At 46.8% G+C, this 22,124-nt stretch overlaps 2 protein-coding genes across 4 annotated transcripts; one reads left to right on the top strand and one right to left on the bottom strand.

The window, feature by feature from the left end:
* The first annotated feature begins 1,828 nt into the window (after window positions 1-1,828).
* Window positions 1,829-10,084, top strand: LOC136750792 (uncharacterized). 3 transcript variants are annotated; one of them, XM_066705859.1, is made up of 10 exons: window positions 1,829-2,347; window positions 2,987-3,114; window positions 3,952-4,399; window positions 4,781-4,995; window positions 5,230-5,304; window positions 5,570-5,674; window positions 6,042-6,459; window positions 6,719-6,922; window positions 7,955-8,073; window positions 8,674-10,084. In XM_066705859.1, the coding sequence occupies exons 1-10, from the start codon at window positions 1,948-1,950 to the stop codon at window positions 9,019-9,021; spliced, it is 2,460 nt and encodes an 819-aa protein (XP_066561956.1). In that variant the 5' UTR covers window positions 1,829-1,947; the 3' UTR covers window positions 9,022-10,084. The 3 variants fall into 3 exon arrangements, with proteins under 3 accessions (XP_066561956.1, XP_066561955.1, XP_066561957.1); XM_066705858.1 differs by having other exon boundaries at window positions 1,831-2,347; window positions 6,039-6,459; XM_066705860.1 differs by having other exon boundaries at window positions 1,832-2,347; window positions 3,952-4,393; window positions 6,039-6,459.
* Window positions 10,085-10,752: 668 nt separating this feature from the next.
* LOC136751743 (uncharacterized) lies at window positions 10,753-21,702 on the bottom strand. Its single transcript, XM_066707537.1, has 12 exons — window positions 21,447-21,702; window positions 19,836-19,991; window positions 19,411-19,535; window positions 16,051-16,125; window positions 15,654-15,728; window positions 15,304-15,408; window positions 14,862-15,216; window positions 13,975-14,178; window positions 13,622-13,743; window positions 13,224-13,446; window positions 12,818-13,021; window positions 10,753-11,719 (listed from the first exon to the last, which is right to left on the bottom strand). Exons 1-12 carry the CDS (start codon window positions 21,700-21,702, stop codon window positions 11,577-11,579), a joined length of 2,043 nt encoding a protein of 680 aa, XP_066563634.1. The 3' UTR covers window positions 10,753-11,576.
* Between the last annotated feature and the right edge of the window lie 422 nt (window positions 21,703-22,124).

The following is a 22,124-nucleotide window of genomic DNA, read 5'->3' as shown; positions in this document are numbered from 1 at the left end:
CATCCAGTTTAATAAGAAAATTGGCGAGAGAGAGAAAAGAAACGCCTACGACATGGAGGTCTCTACATTTTTATGATCGTACACATTGACCAATGATAGTACAGACAAACCAAACAAACAAACAAACTCAGTGACCTTGTGGATCCCTCGCAGTGAAACAATTCCTCCCTCATTGTCACAGGGCCTCTGGGGATTTGGAGCATCTTTGGGCTTGTAGTCTGAGTACAAAGGGATTAATCATCAGCTGATGGAAACCAGGGCACTAGGTAGGCTTACTCTGTGGTTACAGTGTGCACACACTTCACAGTCTGGTTTGTTCTGCTAATGCTACTCTATCATGATGGCAAAGAGGAGCTCTATCACAGAAATGTACAGAACAGCATGGGTACACTTTCATCAAGGTCAATCATCATATCAAAGTGTAATTACCAGCTGTAATTCTGTCAAGATAATTATTGGCTCAGTCCTATAACCTTCCCAAAGGTCTGCAAAGGAACTTCAAATGTTTTTTAAAATTGGAGATAATTTATTTTCTATCCTTGGCTTTTTTTTTTTTTTTTGTAATGCTCTTTGAAAGCGAATTGATCTTCACACAGATACCTGCCTACAGACATATTTTATGATCAGATAATATCATTTCATATAATGATCATATTATTTGGTGATGATGTTGATTAAAATAACACTAATCTGAAGTTTGGATAAAGGCTTAAAAGCCTGTGATTTTGTTGATGTTGTGAAATTGCAGACATGTTGGAGCTGCTTCAAAAGGAAGTTCAGTGTTGTTGCACCATCTACTGGACAGCCATCCAAATGCATTTGACATTATACTGTATTTGAGCTCTTGTGTACAATGTCATAGAGGCACATCCACGGACCTTGTTAAATTACAGACACTGTCCTATTTTCCATTAAAATCTCAAGTTTGCATGTTATCATTGTTAAAGCATATAAATATGTATGTGTTTGTTTGTTTTTTCTTTTAGGACAGAAATGTATGAAATGCATTATTGTTTGCAACGAAAATTTACATTCAACCTGGGGTTAAGAGATAATAACTTTGAGAAACTGCAAGCCCCAAGTTAAAGACCATACACTTACAGAAGACGGACACCTGATATTGGCTGTTTTCTTGATTACCAAGTGCAACTTGAATTTCTAGCCAGTATTCACTCACTCCACAAGTCTTTCACTACTAATTAAATCTCTTGTTCAATTCCACTCCGGCAGCACTGAAATTATGTGTGCATTATAGCTCCAAAATGATGCAAATGATATACTGAAGGTCTGCTTTACTGCTACATACAGATCTCCTAACACACCTAGAGCAAGAGCACATATTTTCCATTAACCTGAACTCACTGTTCACAAGTTTAGGTCCCAAAGACCTTTGTTTGAAGTGTCCTGCTGCTGTAGTCGCAATGATAACCACTGTAACCCTGGCCAAAGATTATATATATCCTTCTACAGCCTCTATGGGATGTCTGTGGTCAGATCCAGCTGTTAAGAAGGCTGTCCTGGAGGGCCATGAAAGAGGTCACTCTTACACACACAGGTGGCATCTATTATAGATTATTTAGCCATGCACAATGAAATCTGCTCGGCATGATAATAGTTGATAATATGCAGTTGTATGCACTGTTTTGAAGTGGAAATGCCCACTTCCTCTTTATATAAGAAAGTCACCACCCAGCCACCCACAGCCGGTCTGCATTGCCGTGCCGTTTGGTTTCTTTTCTTGGGCACAGTTCACTGTCCTGCCCGCAGAGCCAGCCCCGCACACGGCCGCGCCCAGGGACTTCCCCCCGCCCGGCTGAGCTGCGAGAGGCCCGCCCGGAGGAGAGGCCCGCCCCGGCGCTGCGCCTGAGCCTCCGCCCACGACGCGCGTTTTGTGGCCGTCCTGAAGAAAGTCAAAGTTGCCCGAAGGACGGCGGTACCGAAGCAGGGATGGACCCACGACCCGGGGCCGCCTCTGCCCACAGGAGACGCGCTCCCCAGCGGCCGCTGCGCCGTGCGGCCAGAGCCGGCACCCCCGGGCCGGCCGAGGAGACCTTCAACTTCTCCCACCTGGTTCACAAGCTCCAGTACCAGGGCTATTTCTCGGAGATGGATGTCGCTGTCGACGGCGCGGACTCGGACTGGATGTGCCCCATAGAGTCGTGCTCTCCGGGGCCGGGGGACTCGCCGCTGGGGCGCGGGGTGATGGAGGTGGCTTTCGACCCCGCGGCCGGCGTGTTGAGACCCCGGGACAGAGGCGGGAGGGTGGGCGAGCAGGGGGAAGCGGAGAGGGCAGAGCCGCAGCCCGGGCCAAACTCAGCGGGGACATCTGGCACTCCTGCCGCCGAAGGTAACAGTTTATCCCAGACCTGGGGGCTTCGGATCGGGGGCCCATGGTTTCTTACACGTTTTCCCTCCATGTCACAGTTACATTTAGGACTGCTGACATACAAGCCGCGGCCGGCATCTTCACTGCGGTTTAGTTGCTGTGGATGTTATGCACATCTGAGTTATTCTTCATGAGATCTACATCGATACATAAACAGAAAACAAAACAAGTTGGTAGTTACTTAATCTATTTCTAAATGATGGAGTAAATTAGACAGTTTCCCACCAGATGCTTTATGTATGTATGCAGCCTCTATCTGTCTATAAATACACACTGATTGCAGTTGTTGTGACCTGACTTTGGTTCAGGCGGTCACTTAATCACACACAAAATGAATAAGCAAGTATCTCAGCTCACCCAGATCAGTGCCCCTGCAGTGTTTGAATTCACCCCCCCTTGTGTCCTGGCTCTCAGGTCAAGAGGGGAGCGTTCAGGCATGACAATGTAACCAAATTAGCGGGGGCAGGGACAGGGACAGACTATGTAAAACAATTGTATCACATTGCTGATACACTGCACCTTATTGCATGAGTTGTCTTGGCTGCTATTTGATCAGATCTGATTTTTGTACTAAATCACTTTTCCACTCCTGCTTTCTAGCTGATCTCAAGACGAACGATGGAAATAGTCAGGATGCATCGACTGTGCAGAGCGGGCAAGGTGTTGCCAACAGGCCAAGAGCCCGGCCCAGACTGAAGAGGAGCTCTTTGACCAGTCTGAGTGGCAGGGTACATACCAACTCACAAGCAGTCCAAATGCAAAACTACAAATGACACTTTATTGTTACAGTTGTGTGGACCTAATTACCTGTTTACTCCTTAATTATCCCAGCCTGCTCAGCTGGATGTGCTACCTTTCCATTTGGCTTGACTTGAGGTGGCTTTCAATATTCACATGTACATCATATTTTTATGGGACCAAGAGAATAGGGCTTCATAAAATAATTAATAGCAAACGCTAAACATCAAATGGAAACATCAGCTCGCTTTGCAAACTATATGCAAGTTTGTGTCTTTTATGATGCATCACCCCTCCCACAGTCACTTATCTCTGCTGTACAGCCAGTGCCATTATTTTGGCCATGTGAAATTGTGCTAATCGTGAATAATCAGTTTCTAACATATTTCTTCTCCCAGTTCCTCTTCTCGCAAACAATATTATTTTATGTTGTTGATGATAAGATTACCTCTGAAAATGTCTTGGATCACAATAAACATTTATAGCTTTGTTCAATTCACACAAACCAAATTTTTATTACTTATTCATTTAAATGGTCATAAAATAAAACAGCTGAATGATAATATTTTGATTTAAGTATGGGGCTCTGGTTAATTACAATTTTAAAGGGGTATAGACAGTAGTAAGGAGTGATTACATTGTCAAAATTGTATTTGTTGTGTCAAAGATAGTTGAAATGTGAGTGAGGGTTTTTTAGATGCCTTATTCAGAGATCGTGTGGAATTGATCACATATGACAACTGCAGTGCAGATCCACCTTTTCCTGTGAAGATTTCAGATATTCAAGGCTACCCGTTTGCAAATGTAGTTTGTTGTTCTGATTTCAGGCCAAACTGCAGGCTCTGAAGAAGAAGTCTCAGAGCAAACATCTGCATCGGGCTCAGTGGAAGAAAAGGTCGACTTTCTCCAACACTCAGAACTGCCTGATAAAGGAATACATGGCTGCACACCTGGAGGATTTCTACGGGCCCAACAGGAAGGGGACTCCGGAGCGACTGACTCTGTGGCTGGCGCTGACTGCTCAGATTAATGTCCTGGACGGACAGGGAAAGAAGAGCTGGAAACAGGTGCAGAAGCGCTGGCTGAACATCCGGCACGCCGTGGTGGAGAAAGCCATGGCTCTGAACCGTGGAGCTGGGGGGGCTTTGCCAGGCAGCCTGCCGTTGACACACAATGAGAAACTGTTTCTCAACACGTGGATTCCCGGGGCGCTGGACGGAAAGCAAGAGGGAGGCAAGGTGTCTGAGGATTCCCACGCTCACTATGGAAGTAAGGGTAAATCAATGCACTTTTCCGTTTAATGTTTATCTTCAATAATATTGTACTATTCTCGTGATAATCGGGTCATTGTTTTAGCATGATGGAGTTTATTTTAGGTGAATTAAACCCTTTCAATGAGTAAAGCAAGGTAGTGTTTATGAACTTGCTGGACTGCAGCCCTAGTGGCGCAGATAAGGACAGCCTTGTTTCATTGGGTTGAAATGAGGACTTTCTGAGTGCTAATCATCTGTCCAAAATTACTTATTTACTCATGTTGCCATTTCTTTATGAGTGTTGACATGGCTTTTTCTATAGAAACGGTTAAACCCAGTTGAATGCTTCCTTTGTCTCTCGTGATGTGAGATGCAGACACTCAGTTGTCCTGTCTGATCTCAGACCTCTTCAGTGCCACTCACACCCAGCCCATCGCCGCCAGCCCCGGACCTCAGAGACAGCCGTCAACAGCCGCAGTCAGCTGTGTCTCGGGCCCCTGCAGGACCTCGGAGCTCCGGCCTGCATGCCAACACCCGGCAGTGCCCACTGACACTCAGGGGGACCTCAGCAGCCACCGGGCCTCAGAGCCCATGGCCTTCACTGCCACAGATCACACCGTGAGCAGAAAAACGTTTGTAGCCTCAGCCATGTTTTCACTGCCCTTGTCTCTATTAATTTACAGAAGTTTCTTGTCTAAATAAGCCAAACGCAGTGAGTCCATATATATTCATTCATATTTCAATATCTTTAAGTGACCTTCATTTAATTTTTTACTTAGAAAGAATTCATACGTTATTATATAGGGTGAGTTTTTGACATCCCGTTTAAAAACATTTTATTGTACTTGAAAGGAAACGGAAACATCTGAACCCGTTCATTGTGGAAGTCAGGAAGGCGTACTGTCAGAAATCCTCAGCTACTGCCAGGTAAAGCTTTCTTTATTTATTTTTTGAGTCAACTCATGGTAAGCTCATGACAAAATGATTTCTTCCCCCTGTAATAGTAGTTAGAGTAGAAATTAGGATGTTTTAGGTCGTATAATGGTTCTACAAGAGTACTTTTGATTAAATTGTTTCATATAGGGCTTAAAAAAATACGCTAGGTTAATTAAGAAGGACAAGCAGAAATCTTGCCGTCTGTTTTGAGAATCTGACACTAGTCACATCCAACCTTTCTTCCCAATTCCACCAGTCTATGTTTCAGGCCATTCAAAGGCTGGATCAAAAGATTGGCTGCCTTCAATCAGACATCTCAGAACTGCAAAAAAGTAATCCGAGGACTGTGCTCACTAAGCATGTAAGTAGTGCTTTAGTGTTTATGTTAACTCTATGGAAAACATCACTGTTGTTTTGTTTTTACCCAATCTCCCAGAAGCCTTCTTTCTGACTGACATTTCTGATATACATATTAAATGCTTAGAGAATACCACCTGGTTTCAGATTGTTTTGTACTTCACGTGAATTCAAATGTCTTCAGTCCTTTCTAGATCCTGATTTAGTTCTTTTAATGAAATCACTGACTTGTTTTGCACTGTCTAAGTTACATTTCAGCGTTTTCGTTGGCCCTCACTCTCCTCTCTGATAGTGGAGTGTAATCAGAGTTGTGACCTTGATTGCTTTGCTACGTACTCTTCAGCACTCTGTTTTGTTTTGCTTCCCAGAAGCCTTCGGTGCCTCCCGGGGCAGATGTTTACCCGATCAGAACATCTGTCTCCATGACCTCGAACTCTGGTCTGCCGATGCCCCGACTGGTGCCGGTGTGCTATTCTCCCCTCCGACCTAAGACAGAGGGGAAAAGGCCTTCTCCCCTCTCTCCCTCTCCCAGTGTGCCCAGCCCTCCCCAGCTCCAGCCCCAGGGACCGCCAGGCCAGCTGGCCCACTCGATTGTCCACCCTGTCACCAGTTCAGACTCAACAGCTCAGGCCCCCGCTCCTGCTCGCACTGCCACAGAGACCCAGCGCCGCACCAAGAAGACTATGGAGGGAACCAGGGGCAAAGCCAATCGCAAGACCGGAGCCGCAGGTCAGCTGTTCAGAAGAGCTTCCCACGACAGCATTTCCAGAAAAAAGGAAGCAGACCTGGGTATGAACAGCACTGAGTGAACAAGCTTTCTTTAGTGGCCCATTCAATAAAGCCTCTCTAACCTTCTTGAGCTGACACACTTAAGGCACTCTCCAGTCCACGGTCTTGGTTCCAGACTGAAGAGATGTTTTGTAACCTGTCCCCAGACCTCATACTCCTCAGCCCTGGACACTAAATAATCAATAAATCATAATAGTCCTGGGACGAGCCTGGTCACTGTGGATGGTAATGATGACGCTGTGGCTTCTTGCCTTGGCAGTGCGGATCGGGAACCCCGAGCGTGAGGTGCGGATCCCCGCCAGCATCCTGCTGAAGGCCTCGGGGGAGAGCAGCCCCCGCAGTGCCGTGCGTCTGCTCCTGCGCGCCGCGTTCAGCACCCACGTCCTGACCTCCAGCGACGTCACGGGAGATGCTGCCCACAACGTGTCCCAGCTGGACCCCAATCGAATCGCAGCGATCAGGGGTAAGCGTTGGGCCAGAGACTCTACACTGTTAGATGTTTCGCTCTGTGATTTTATCTTGTATGTGTGAATAACTGACTTCGTAAATAGCCTTCCCCTTGCCTTCATTTCCCCTTCGAGACTCGCCAGTGGAAGGAAGATTTGCTACTTGTGCAATCAGGCTCAAGGAAAAGACCTCGCTAAGTTACTTCTACACAATCGGTTTCACATTAGACAATGATATACAGAGCACCCACTGTCTCTGGGCACCAGCGAAGAGGACTGCGCAGTGCCATCCTGAAAACCTGCAGCTTAAATATGTTCCTTGCAAGCAAATATTATGAACACATCAACCTGTTACCCAGTCAAAACATGTATGTCTCCAAGTAACTGTTGTTTTAGAAATTTAATACGTGTTTTGACTTAAATCATGGTTTCAACTAGCAGTAGAACTGGTCCAAGGGCTGACAATGGCCTTGAAGACTTGTTCTAAGCAAATCCAGTACTCTGTATGATATAATAATAATAACAACATTTCTTAGCAGACACCCTTATCCAGTTGTTACAATATATCACACACAATCACCCCGTTATACAGCTGGGTTTTACTGAAACAATCTAGGTACAGTAAATGCTAAAGAGTACAACAGCAGCTGGGACTGAACCCACAGCTTCTGCTCAGCCCACACTGCTGTCCAGTGCCAACCTAAAGCACTGAAAACGCCAGCATAAGAAAGGTTAAATTAAAGCAGTCAGATTCAGTTTTAGAGCATTACAAAAGTAAAGTGCGTTCGTGATTTCATTACCAACATCTCTGATGAACTGATGGTGGTTTTGCAATACTTCAGTGCCCTCGTGATTTCATACCAAATGATCTTTAAATTACATAATTGCACAAATGCTCTGCTTGGCTCACATCTTTAGAAAGTAGTCATTTTAAGGGTTACCTTGCCAATTAGGCTGCACAAGCCCTCCTCCTTGGTTAACAACAAAAAAAAATGCTGTCAAAACCAAAAAAAAAACAATAACAAGAAACATGCTCTTTTTGGTGACAGAATGTCTTGCTGAAATATTCCCAAACTGCGACCTGGGCGTACTTGGCAAAGACTGGGCGTCCTGCGTGGTGTTCATGAACAACATTGCCAGGGGATTGCGCAGTATGGCTAAATACAGAGTAAGTATTTAATGAAAGCATCAATCAAACGTGGAGCGAATAAACAGTTCAGCTGCTTAATTAAATTTGGGACGAAATGAGCCAGCAAGCTTCTGGCTCCACTGATGTTAAAAGTAATACCTAAACAGTTAGAGGTGGACGGCTGAAGGTAGTCTTAGTTCTGGTCTCCGATCCGTCCTCCTTTCCTTTCTCTTCTGAGCTCAGTCAGTGTGCCACGAAACAAATGAGCGCTATCGCCTCCTTAACTGGGAAAACCATTCCGTGCCAAGACTGTGTCCTTCTCCGAGTCTCCTCTGCCAGGTGGACGGCTCCAGTGGCCACTCGTGAGAAAAACTCCCACATTTTCCCAGGGTTGTTAATTTTTAACCAGACACATTCTTCAATAATGAACCCTTTCATCACTTGTCAGGCGTCCCTGCTCAATCACTTTCTCCCCTTTTCACCCGTATAGATACTTGATACCTTCCAACGCAAGTATCTCTTAGCTGGGGCCTTCATCATTTAATGGTAAACCAAGTGTGCATAGATCTTGTATTGTGACCCCTCATGATAGTGAGTTTAAAATCACGCTGTTGTATTGTCACCATTTTACTTTTAAAGTTAAAGTCGACCAGGGAGTCCAAACCAAAGGCACAGACCCTGGAGGAGGTGGGAGAGAAGCCCGGGGGGGGCAGTGTGGACCAGTACTTGGACTGCAGAGAGGTCGCTGCTCCCCCGGCCCAGAAACGCTGCAGACAGCCGCCCGGCCCTTACGTCACTCTGTATAGGCAGCAGTGGGCGCCGAAGCAGGGCCCCCCTCCTGCGCAGGACGCTCTGGGTACGGGGACGTCGGGAAGCTGTGCCCCCTGTGAAGAGGGTCTGGCCTCTGGAGCAGAACACCTGGACAGAGAGGGGCCGCTGTGTAACCGGCAGGGCTTTTCATATTCAACAACATCCGAGACGCACTAGAATTCCCCGTCCGCGGCATGATCTAGGTTCTAGGACATGCGTCACATTCCCCCCGAACCCGAGCTGTAGGCCAGACGAGCTCCTGTTTGGCTCAGCAGGGATAGATGGGATAAAGTCAGTCCAGAAACGAAAGTCCAAACTAATAATCGTTCAAAACAATCATTAAGAAAGTTTGGTTTATTACAAGAGCCGTGACACATGCTTTTTTTCATTAATATTCTGTTAATTTACAAATAAAACCAGATTTAAAACGATGTATATATTGGTTAGTTGTATTTTTTTGTAAATAATACTGCAGTACTATATTCCTAAACCCTGGTTCAGCGTATGTGGCCATGCTGTACCCAAGTGTGTCGTTCAGCTACAAAAGTGCAGCAGTGTTCACAATACATTTTTTCTCCTGCAGATAAAATGAATATAAGAATATAAGAAAAAAATACATCTGCTTTGAAAGCTCTGAATAAGTCAATTTGAATGTTTGCTTTTTGGGTTTTACAACATTTCCAAGTACTTACTTACAGGAAAGGTTAAGAAACAGACATTGCCAAAGTGTGTTTTTACAGGCCTTTTGCCAAAACACAATTTTCTGAGTGCATTCTTTGTTGCCAATACAAACAAAACATACATGAATGTGGTTGTAAAACATAATACTTCATGTGACAAATCTGCATTTAAATGGCACATGCTGGCAACTCTTACAGCGTTAGCTTCACATGTGAACCGTATTGCATAGAAGGCTCCGCTGAAGAAGGGCAAACCTGAACAGCGTCTAGAGGTTTTAAGAGCAGTTAAAATAACCATAATTCCCATGTCAGGTGTCACCCAACAGACTTACTCAAAACACGGAGCACATGATTAAGGCAGATCACAGCTACATACACCGGTTAAGGGAGGGCAGTGGAGTGATGGGAAGGGGACTACTGTTCGTATTCCAATGAGTGTGTCCGTGTCTCCTGGAAGAGATCGTGTTATATAATATATAAGGAGCAACACTTTTTACATTTTTTTGCTTTTGTTGTTCAGCTCAACTGAACTGAACTGAAGTTCGTGGCTTTTGTTCTTATCCATGCCCCATACATCCTGTGAGGGGGCTGAATCCTGCTACTGGACTGTTAGATAACGGCCACATGTTATGACTTTCTGTGCCTTCTTAAGCAAGTCAGGAAGCTTAACCTTCAGCTGGCGAATTCCCAAGCTCACCGTGACTCAGCCCCCTTTTCACAATCAAAGGAATTACTAAGGGTCACACAATTGGACGACAGTCTAAAGGAGATGGGATGAATGACGCCCCAGACCGTGAGAGTGTCCAAGCCATCCGTGGAATAAAGACCCCAAGTACATCAGGAGAGAGACCGAAGGTGGAGAGAATGCAGACTGAACTATCTACGTGAAACGACAGCACCAGCTCAGGGTCTGTAAGTGGGAAGTCTACTTGTCTCGACACATCCCAGCTCTGCGGGCACACAGGCACACACACTGAAGTGGAGCAGCCCAGGACCTCCGACACGTCTTAAACACACTTCTAACTTCAGTGTGAAGTAAAAAAGGCTGATGTGATAAACATGTACAGGGCAGACTAGATTCAAGGACCATTGCAGACTAGAAACGAGGGTATACGAAGACTTGTTCAAAAGGCTTCACTTACTTTTGTGTAATGTGTTCCAATTCAGCAATATGTCGGTCCAAATGTGTTGTGATGTCATAATTAAAATAACAAAAAAAAGCCCAAAAAGCTATTCTGCATTTTATTGAAACTGTGGTAACATTCAGTAGAGACCAAACTGTAACAGAGTACTTAAATCAGGTGACAGTTTAAAAAAAGTTTAAGATCGAAGTTGGAAAATTAATTACAGACTGGGTATATTCAGTTTGTTCATTTGCATATTTTCATTTACAACGAACCCCTTAATAAAAACTGCACACGTATGCTGTGCTTATGCTACTTTTGAATGCATTGAACTGCTTCACTTGTTTGCTATGCGTAGCTCTGAGCCTCCTTATGTAGCGCTCTACTGTGCAGGGCTGTGAGAGAGGAGATCCGGGGCTGCAGCAGGTGAAATGTAACATGTTGTTGGTATATTTAGATTATGCACGGATTCCAAACTGTGAAATATGTGCTAAAACTTGATGAATGACAGTCGTCTTAAGATGAAGACTGGGAAAGACGGTCTGCTAACATATAAATAAATAAATACATAATTTAATATATAAAATAAATACTAAAACACTGGCTACGTGCATTCCCTAACAGCTGATGAGCTCGGCCGCTATTCGGTACAATCCACCCCATGCTTGTACCAAAACTTGCCTCCAACAGCAGCTTTTATAGGTGAGGCTCAAGCGTGTGGGCTTCCTAGTGCAGAGTCCAAAACAACAGCAACCAGGCCTCCGTGCTTCTCTCACACCAATGCAGATGCCTGGGTTTGTTTTTTGGTGTAACCTTGAGGTGATTCCCTGCCGCCCTCCGACACCGTGAACTGTCCAAACCCCCATCCTGAAGGGTCCGGAGGCACCGCGTCAGAGATCCCGGCCTCGTGTCGGCAGGCGGCTGGCCTTCACCGGCCCTTCTTTCCGTTCTTGGCCTTCTTGAGTTCGTGCCGGAATTTGCGGATGGTGCTGTTGATGGCGCCAACGCAGGCCTTCCAGTCCTGCCCGTCTTCCTCCAGGAGTAGCCAAGGATACTGCTCCTTGAGATGCTCTACAAGGAATGGGCACAAAGGGAAGACATTTCAACCTTCATTTCAGTCAAAGTCCCACAAACCGTTATAACTCCTCACTTTCTCCATCCAAACAATGTGGGGAAGCAATAAAAAAGGCAAACAGGATGTTAGGGTATATTGTCAAAAGTGTAGAATTGAGAACAAGGGCAGTGATGTTCAGACTGTACAATGCACTAGTTAGAGCTCATCTGGATACTGTGGACAGTTCTGGGCTCCACACTTCAAGAAAGATATCGCTGCTCTAGAGGCAGTTCAGAGGAGAGCAGCCAGACTTATTCCAGGTCTGAAGGGAATGTCCTACTGAGAGACTGAGGACCTGAACCTTTTCACCCTGGAACAGAGGAGACTACGTGGGGACTTGATCCAAGTCTTCAAAATCATGAAAGACATCGACCACATCAAACCAGAGGAGCTTTTCCAGATCAGCAGGGACACACGCACCCGGGATACAGATGGAAATTGGGCTTCAAGGCATTCAAGACAGAAAACAGGAGACACTTCTTCACACAGAGAGGCGTCACAATCTGAACAAACTCCCCAATGATGTGGCTGAAGAGACAATTTGGGAACATTCAACAACAGACTGGATAGGATCCTTGATCACTTAGTTATTAATGGACACCAAACGAGCACGATGGGGCGAACGGCCTCCTCTCGATTCTAAACTTGATGTTCTTATAACTTGACAGGTCAGTTATTTTTATTTTACCAAGTGTTACAGTATGCTGTACAGTGTCTGTACTATCCCATGCTGATAATACTATCCAATACACACACAAGTTGCAGCCTTGAAACTCTCGTATGAAGATCTTTGATCTGGTTGTCTGTACTCTCCCATGACATTAGTCTTGGTTCTGCTTAGTAGCAGCACAAAAGTATGATGTCATGTTTCCAATAAAATGCTGAGCAAACTAAGGCAGTTATTTCCAAAGCCAGTTTCCCTGCGTGCTCAAATAAAGAACCGGCCTCCCAAACACAAGACCTGAACCACTGTAAGAGACTCTGCAACTCTGAACACAGACAGCACAGGGTCTGCCCCGTGCCTGCTCTGTCATCATGCTCTGCCAGCCCTGTACCTCTCAGGGCGCCGATCTTGTTGCTGTCCAGGGCCAGGATCCCGCGCTCCCGGTTGCCGTAGACGTTGCTCTTCACCAGCACGTCGTAGGGGAAGAGGTACTTGATGAGAAAGCGGGCCGCCAGCTCCGGCCGCGTCCGTAAGCGGGCCGTCTGCAGCGCGCCCTGCGGCACCTTCACCTGCCTCGCTGGGGGCCCAAGCGACTCTGTGGGGAGATGCATGCAACCGTTAAGGCTGAAAACACAAACAAGGCTGTCTGTTGCTCTTGTTCTACAGCCATCCGACATTCTCTCTGGTCTGGTCTCTAGATTGTCTCATCTTTTTGAAAATTAAGGCTCTAGGCTGATCACACTCACTGGAATCTGAACATTAAGCCAAACTAATTAAACAACAAAAGCACAACTAACCCAGGCTCTCCTCCGAGCCCGTCTCCTTCTTGCCCGTGGCCGGCTTTGAGTTGCCGTCTGCTGCCCTCTGCTGCCCCTGCGAGGCGCTGCTCTTGCGGGACGTGGACGGAGCGTCCCCCTCGCTGTCCGACTCCAGCTCCACATCAATCTCGGCAGCCTCCTTCGCGGCAGGCGGCTCCTGCTCCTCTTTCGGGGAGTCTTCAATGTATTCGTTGCGCAGCTTCTGCTTTGAACAACAGAACAGGGTGAGATGTAAATCTGAAATAAGTAGAACTGTGGATGCCTTTTGTAATTGTTTAATTGTGTTTCAGGTGCAGGTTATTAATATTTTTATACTTTTGGTTTTGGTTGCTAATCTCCTACAGAAGCCGAAGCCATCGGGCTGCACTGTCACTCACCCGGTTTTTCTTGGCTTCGAAGCGTAGGTACCTTGCCGTAGAGTTCATGATCGAAATACAGGCTTTCCAGTCTCTCCCACTTTCTTTCAGATCGTAGTTGGCAAATTTCTTCGCCAGCCATTCTGCTCAAGTAACGAGAGCATCCAGAGTTACACAGCGGCAGAGACTTTGTCACATGACTGTGTGCTGAAAATGTGATTCAGTTCATTTTTTTGCCATTTGTGTTTGTAGTGCTTGGGGTTGGTAGAAAAAGAGTATAAAGTGGGGACAGAGGAGTTCAAATCTCTCCTGCACAAGAGCAGTGCCTATTAACATGACCTACAGTACAAGTAGTGATCATCTCGACGGCCCACCTCTCATGGCGGCGATCTTGTTGGGGTCGAGCTTCTTCAGCCCCCGCGCTGAGTCGCCCATGATGTTGCTGGAGGTCAGGGTCTCCACAGAGAACAGGCCGCGCAGCAGGAAGCGGACGGCGTTGCGCGGGTTCATCTTGTTGGACACTTTCTGCAGGACGCTGCTGGGGATGCGCACCTTGCGCCGAGGGTCCCCGATCAGCTCTATGCACCGAGAGATGGGGGGAGACGTGGGGTTACGAAAGGTGGCACGATATTCTCTGCAGATCTTAAAACTTCTCGTGAAATAGACCAGCTCGACTCGAACACAGAAGGAAACCTGGTTGTGGGTGGTGAAGCGCAAGAGTTTAAATTTAAAAAGAGAAACTGAAAAATGTGGCAGCAATGCAGTGCAATATTTTCTACAGCCTCTAAGAAACATTATTGCTCCTTTGTTCGTTCCCTCCCTCTCCAATTTCACTGTTCCACAGCGACCACCCATGTAAACAAACCAACAATAAGCCACATTACTTTAGGATGGTCTTTACAAGTACGAGAAAGTTACTCATTTCCATAAATTCAACTTTCAAAGACATGAACATGATTTTTTTCCCCCCATTTGTAATTTTTTTCTCTCATATATTTATATAATCGGATTCTGTTATAAACAAACAACTGAATCTTAGTTTTGTTAACTGATAGCGTATTTCACTATGTAATGCTGGGACTGGGATTTTCTCATTTAGTAAATACTGCAGTGAACTACACAAGTAGTCAAGTAAGTTCGTTCATCTCAGTCTTTAGAGAGGCGAGGGTAGACAGACACAGCCCTGCCTCGGCACAGATAACCACTACGTTGCATTTCGACGGAGACCTGATGTCATACCCATTCAAACAGGGGTGCAGACCTGTTTTTGCGTTGGAGGGCCCCGCTGGCAGACCCTTGCGGCCGGCTTTGGCCTCGGCGGGCAGGAGCGAGCTCTTCAGGGAGGCACCGCGGGTGGGGGGCAGCAGCTGGGCCGTGAAGTGCGCGGAGACGAGGGAGTGGGCCAGCTGGCCGTGCTGTCCCTGGGGGTGGAGCTGCGGAGGGCTGGGCACGCCGGGGGCGGGAGACAAGGGAGGAGGCTTCTTGCCCTCCCCCGGGGGCAGCGGGGGAGGGGAGCACACGCGCACCAGCTGGGGCATGGGCAGGCCGGAGTCCGAGGTGGGAGAGGCCTCCATGCGGACCTGGTGGACCCCATTGCTCGGGGGCAGATGCGGCTTCTGGAATGCAGACGCGTGACATCATAAGGTGTCACCAGACTAATTTATTCCAAAGAAGAACAAAACAAGTTAATAAGATGACTATACCTGCGGAAAGAGTGAGGGACTCAATTGCACCGCCTGGACATTCATCACTTTTGCTTGGAGCTCCTCAAACTTCTGATCAAGTTTCTGGATGGCTTCGTACATAATCTAAAAAACATGGTGAATCAAACCACAAATTAAATGACTATCACCAAAATAATGACTAAATATTTCTTTCCTAGATGTATGTATCAAGTATGGAAAGCTTACAAAAAGGCACCATTTAGACCCACAAATACATACAAAGGAGTGTGCACAGCATCAGCCATTTGTCCCTGTTCTCTGTGAGGAAAGTTAGACGTGTTTGAGCGCCCGTATCTGAGCGCGCACTGCTGTCAATGCACCTGAAGTACCTGGCAGTAGGTGAGAATCTCTCCCAGCGTTCTCTGGTGGTCGATGTTGTATAAATCGTCAGGAACAGCGTTTGGCTGCGGAGTCACAAGCGCACGATGAGGTTTGACACAGCGGCATACAGGTTTTTCTACACGGAAACAAACTAACTCACAGGATTGTTTTACTTCACTAAACACAACAAACAAAACTAACCTTGCTTTTATTTAATTATGTCCTGGACTAATATTTTTGAGGGACATGATGATTATTTAGTTACAGATGAGACCAGAAGGTCCCTTGTCAACTTGAAAGTGGCACTATGCACCACAGAAGCATTCCCTCAGCCTTTTCCCCTGCAACCGATATAGTTTCCCAGTGAAACAGATGTCTCGTTAGCATGCAAGAGCAGATACTCACATCATACTGAGGCCGACATTCATAGACAACATTCGAAACTTCTTCCTGCTCCGACTCTTCGTTGACTTCCGACACCTAGACATAAAACAGACACTGAAGTTACTGGAACAAACGCTATTTACAACGCTAAATATAGTCACATAAGCACTATAGCTGCAAGATGTCACTCTGTCCAGCTCTGCTAAAGCACTCTTAACTGTGAAATGGCTAAGCTTGATAAAGTGCTTCTGCTGGGAGTGCGCTGCTCAAGAAATATGCTGGTGTTCCCGACGGAGAGCGGAGGACAGGACAGAAACCACAACCACATGCCAGAGATGGCTGTATAATTCACAATCCTGCCATACAGAGACGCAGTGACTTTACAGAAGAGGAGAAACGTCAACTGTGCAAAGACTGTCAATCACTTGAGGGAAAAAAACACCACCACCAACATAAAAATGTCTTTAAAAACCCTTTCCAGCATTCCTACCTTACTGCGTGCATTTAATTTAAGACCTCAGAGCACAAAAACTGCCTTTCAGGAGACAAATTCCCTGGTCGTACAGACGTTTGTAAATTCCACGTCGAAGGCACACAAGAGTCCAGCATATTTCACGTTACAAGCCAAACAAATGTCAAATATAGCATATCAGAGGGAAGAAAACTGAACACAACACCGCACTGCCGTTTGACCCGTCAATATACACACAGTCTCTCCGCTTCTGATCATACGAGCTGAAGCCAGACAGAGGCTGCGGTCTGCAAATGTACATTGACATCATCAATCAGGATTAATAAAACATCATGAATGTTTTATTCTCCAGATTCCAGAAGAAAAGCCTTTATAGATAAACAAACGCGTGAGATTTTCCAGCATGTCTCAACAGCCTCGACCCGCCATAAAGATACATTGGTCCTAAATGCACAACAAATAACTTGATGTGCACGAAAGGAAATCGGGTACTGAATTTTACACCACAGTTTATGTTGTAGCTGTTACACAGTAATCTCTTAAATATTTAGTATAATATTCAATATTGTTCAGGAGTGAGGATTGAAAAGACACTGCTGGGCCTTATATGTATCGTTATGATTTCTGATTACATACATGTTCGTAAAACAAGACACAAATATGTGTTTTGGGGTGAACTGTAGGCGCTGGTCTGGACTTTAGTTGGGTTACCTCTGGCCAATCACCTACAAACACATCTAGTATGATGTAGTGTAACCAACTTAAAACCACCACAAAACATCACCCATTTCCTCAAAGCGAGTTATGAAACTAAAAAGAAAATCTTATCATGCCCTGTATGCCATATACTACTTTTATATATTTATATTTCCATGTTTTTTGCTCTCTCTATAGAAGGTTTTATTTGCCTAGAATGACATTTCACCAATGAAACAATGACAAGGGCCTAGAATACATATTTTTATTTTTGAAAATGTTTGTTGACATTTTAAAATGGCAGTTCTGTTTATACTGTAAATATTTAATATAATAAGTAACTTCTAAGTAAGTTAGATGTGAAATCTTGGTTGGTTTGCGTGCATGAAAATGAAAGAACCCCTGCAACGTTTGGCCTGGAGTGCGGGGTCCCACTACTGACTCGGTGTGCCGGGAGTCAATGGATCAGGTGACCGTCTGCAGGGCAGTAAGATCCTCTGGGTCGGGTTTGACCGTGTTGGCATCGTGGCCGGGCTGGGCTGGGGTTTGTTGCTCCACCAGGGCATTAACATGGGCAGCCATCCTGTCACACAAACGGGCCATGTTGGAGCTCATCTTTAGCAGGTCCCGATGAATGTCTTGGGGCTGATTTGTTTTATGCTGCACAACTCAGCTTCCATCGCGATCCCAATTTCCTGTTGAACTCGATGCTGGAAAACAAACTTCCCAGTTGATCCCTGGCTCTGGCTGGTCGGAAGTGTGAAGAAAGATTATGGAAGGACCCATTTCCCTGCTGGCACTTTAAGGCACGGTATCCCCCCGGACCCCCACTGGCTGTGCAGGCTGCAGGTCTGGGGAAGAGAACTGCAGTTTAGTTCACGTCATTCAGGAAAATAAAACCAAGGTCCTAATTATAGCACGCTAAAGGGTGTTTAAAACATAAATAGATGTAAACTTTAGAAACACAACTGTGTGTGGAGACGGGGAATACACAAGGCCAAGCCGTCTCTCACCTTAAAAACATAACTGGAGTTTTGAATGTTTCGTTTTTTCAACAAAATTACGTCAAAAACATTGCCCTGAGTGGCATCTGACAGTTTGCTTCACAGGAAATAAGATCCAATTGATTTCTTGTCACAGGGCTGTTTGTCTCTTTATCTTAACCTACTTAGATTGATCAAACGTATTTCACAAATTATAAACGATTTAATTAGAAAGAAAAAAATATACCTCCTTCACTGCATGTTTTCATCGAAGAGTCAAGAGTGCAAGTATCCACACAGCCACCTAGAATATAAGTATTTATAACACATTTATAACATCTATACAATTTCTGTAAAGTTAATTTATAGTGGCAGACAAAGATTTGAACAGTGTTTGTCTATTAAAGTCCTCCTAATGATTTGCTCCCGACGGAGACGTGGGGAAGTTCAGAAGTAACCTGCAAGAGACTGATGTTTCTGGAAGTACAGCAGAGATAAGCCTCCTCACTCACCTGGAGGAGAGCGGAGCCGCGTGTGCGGTGTGCCGGCCGCGCTCACTCGCCGCACCCCAGCCAGCTCTGTCATCAAGGCAAGGACTCTCTCCTCCGGGCGCAGGAGGCGCGCAGGGTGCTGGGAGATGCCACCGTCCTTCGCCTCTTCCCCCAGGATCCTCAGCAGGTCGGTCTCGTGCTGCAGATGATTCACGTCTTCTACACGTGCCAGGGCTCCTGAGGCACACCGGACACCGTGCCGATTTTATTCCCTGGCAGTCACCCTTTGGGACGACCCAAGATGCCCTTCTCCTCTCCGAGACTTCAGAAGAGCCTCTTCCTCTCTGCTCAAGTTAGGCACCCTGGTCTGGTTCAGTTTCAGCCCAGCGGCCACAAGCCCGCCACCTCCGTTACAGCCGGGTATTAATTCACAAAAGACCATCTGGGATGACACCGAGATTTGCTTTCCCACTTAGTGAACACTTGATGAGCTTGGTTTACTTCTTAAATATAAACATATATACTGCACACACACACACATATTTAAAGATACAAAATGACAACGCTATAATTGACTGTCGTGCCAATCTTCCCATGCAGAAATAAAATACAAACCTAAAGCAGAGTAAAGCGGTGACTTGCCGGCTTCAATAACCACACCTAGACTCTGAGCCGTGACTGTGTAAATTATAGTTTTTATATTACTTGCTGCACAAAAGCACAGTGCAGGCTTCCATACCATGCTGCCTGTGACTGAGCCGGGGCCTCGCTTCCTCTTCGCTCTCGGGCTGTACCGCTCCTCCTCGGCCCCGCGGCCGTTGTGCTGGGCTTCGGTGTTCGATGGATTCCCAGTCAGCGCATCACCTGCATCACAGAGACACAGCCGTGAACAACAGGAGGCTATCCTCAGTCTGCCCTACAGAGGTGAACAGACGGTTTCTGAGGACAGCGCAGGAGCACGGCGTCACAGAAGCGCAATGGAAAGGAATAACAAAAAGAAAGAACTCACAAGCACAGATACGGTGCACAATTAATGGTGTCGTTTTCTCTCACGTGAGCGGCACGGAGGACAGGGCACACGTAAGACAAGACTGAGATGACCGGTTGTCCATCAGGGTGTGGTAAAGCTCTCACCCTGTTGTCATTTCATCCTCAAGAGCTTACCATAAACCATCTGGACACAGTAGGCTTTGGGGCAGTCCGGCTCAGGCGGCTGGTCCTGGTCGCTCGCCGTCTCCTCCGACGCGCCGTGACTCTGCGGGTCTGCGACCAGGATCTGCTCGTACTCCTCCTCATCTTTAATCTTCACAGGAAAATGATCTATAAATGCAATAAAACATCACAATGACTACAGAAACAAAACAACCCAGCTGTCACTCTCGATGTGCAATATCATTACATCAAATATACATACGAAAACTACAACGAACAAATAGAAAGGCTTTCCGGTTCTCCAAAACAAGTTCTCAGCGCAGTACTGTGTGTACATCTTGAATCTGGAGACCTAGAACAACTTAGAACATGACAACACATTTAGGACTACTTTCAGAAACTAACCATACACACAATTATCACACCTAATTCTCTTTACTATTTCTTCCAAATTAGAAAAACAAATCCCAGGGCCCCTGTCCACTGAGTAACGCCAATTAATACATATTGTGGGTCTCAGTGTATAAACACAAGCATAAAACATCTCAATCGTTCTTCTTCCTTTACCTGCCCACACATTGATATTGACAGCAATGCATTGTGCAGGTCGACAGACTGTTCCCACAGCAGTGCGGGTCTGTGACATCACAGTGACTTTGCTAGACCCGGGATACCACAGCTGTCTATAGGAATAAGGTCCCGTTATCCGTGCAAAAATGCAGGGATGCTGACTGCATGCTCCCATAAGCACAATATCGATATAGACACCAATATGAGCTGGGACTTTCAGTTCATAATGCAGTAAAAGCAGTTTTTAATAATGTGCACGTTTACTGCAAGTGATGCCTTTCTAGCATAACAAAGGAGCGCTGCTGACCACACACACATTGGGTCAATGATCCGTTTACAGCGAAACGGTGCCGGGTTCAGCTCCGTGAGTCAGTATATAGTGAGCATCGTTCGCTTTGCACGGTAAACGCTGACACGTTTCGGCCACAACAGGCATTTCTATTCAATTTCAAAGATCCTCTAACGGGAACAAAGACTCAACAGCCTCCCGTGCAGTGAGCAGCAGACGCAGGCGCCCGGTTCCCTTCGCGCTGAACGGCTGCATTTACAACCGATTCCGCCTCAAACTGCGAGGGAAGAACGACCGACTGAGGCAGACACTGAACGGCCGGCGGGCGGGCAGGCTTGCTGTGTTTGTGCGGCTGCGGAGGAAAGACGCAAAGCCTGGCTGCGTTAACCAACAGCGAGGTCGCGTTAGTGCCGCGCAGATGTCCGCAGGCCTGCGCTGCTCCACCAATGGGAGCGCTGGGATTGTGCAGAGCTGCGCACATCTGCGCAACAAGAACGATATTCAGCATTTCCAAGAAGCCGACGAGAAAGTGCCGTACAGGATGAACGAGGCTGCCGAGCCCAGGGGGCGACGCGGCTGACGCCAGCTCTCGGCTCGCCCCAGTCGCTGCAGCCTCGTAAACCCCGGGCCCAGCCGTGAGCCGGGAAGCGTTTGACGGACCGGAACGCTACCCGCGCCGCGCTGCACAGGCGGGACCGGGCGGGGGCCCCGCAGCAATACCCGCCCGCCCGACGCGTCTCCCGACACGCACACACCGCTCATACCGTATGCGGACATGGCTGCTGTTGCTCTGGCGGTGCGTGTGCCGCTGCGCCCCGGATCCCGCACGTCCTGCCGGCCCGCAGTCCCGTTTGATCCCCGGCCCCCCCGCGCCAGGCCACTCCCGTTCCGTACGTTCGCTCGGCTGCTGCGCCTGCGCGCTGGAGGTGACGCGTAACACAATCCCTCGCAGTTGCCCGCCTGAGTGCCGCCCCGAGGAAGCGAGCCCTGACGGACAAAGAGATGCACCGGGATGCCCATGCACCCCCAGACACCCCCCTCGTCTAGGACTGCGATTGCAAGGTGTTATCTGCTTTGAGACGAGTATTATGTGTCATTAAGAAAAAGCAAGTCTTGCCAGAAACAATAAAGCCACTAAGACCATGGATCACTTTCAAGGACCAAAATAGAAACCCGTTGTGGTTGTTGTTGCTGTTTTATGATTATTCTCTTAATGAGAGAATAATGTAGGCCTATGCATTTAATACAGCTGGAGTGACTGTAGATTTGGGAGAATGGCTCTGGAGAGGAGCTGAAAATGCATGTCGTGGTCTGTGGTGTGGAGGGGCAGCAGGGCAGCTGCAGCGTCGCAGTGGGGGTAATCTGCAGCAGCACCTGCTCTGTACAGGACCTCTGGTGTTTCTTCAATAATCTGGTCACTAGGCACTAGTATTGGAGTTGCG

Source organism: Amia ocellicauda, chromosome 6 (assembly GCF_036373705.1).
Source record: "Amia ocellicauda isolate fAmiCal2 chromosome 6, fAmiCal2.hap1, whole genome shotgun sequence".
NCBI classification, from domain to species: domain Eukaryota; kingdom Metazoa; phylum Chordata; class Actinopteri; order Amiiformes; family Amiidae; genus Amia; species Amia ocellicauda.
This window is presented reverse-complemented; position numbering and strand designations above follow the sequence as displayed.

What these genes read in the sequence shown, in the direction of transcription:
- LOC136750792 (XM_066705858.1), top strand. Translation starts at nt 1,948, where the DNA reads ATGGACCCACGACCCGGGGCCGCCTCTGCCCACAGGAGACGCGCTCCC. An exon ending in TCACTGCCACAGATCACACC is followed by an intron (nt 4,996 to 5,229) that starts GTGAGCAGAAAA and finishes TGTACTTGAAAG; the next exon opens with GAAACGGAAACATCTGAACC. An exon ending in TCGAATCGCAGCGATCAGGG is followed by an intron (nt 6,923 to 7,954) that starts GTAAGCGTTGGG and finishes TTTTGGTGACAG; the next exon opens with AATGTCTTGCTGAAATATTC.
- LOC136751743 (XM_066707537.1), bottom strand. Translation starts at nt 21,702, where the DNA reads ATGGGCATCCCGGTGCATCTCTTTGTCCGTCAGGGCTCGCTTCCTCGG. An exon ending in TCGAAGCCAAGAAAAACCGG is followed by an intron (nt 13,447 to 13,621) that starts GTGAGTGACAGT and finishes TGTTCAAAGCAG; the next exon opens with AAGCTGCGCAACGAATACAT. An exon ending in CAAGATCGGCGCCCTGAGAG is followed by an intron (nt 11,720 to 12,817) that starts GTACAGGGCTGG and finishes CATTCCTTGTAG; the next exon opens with AGCATCTCAAGGAGCAGTAT.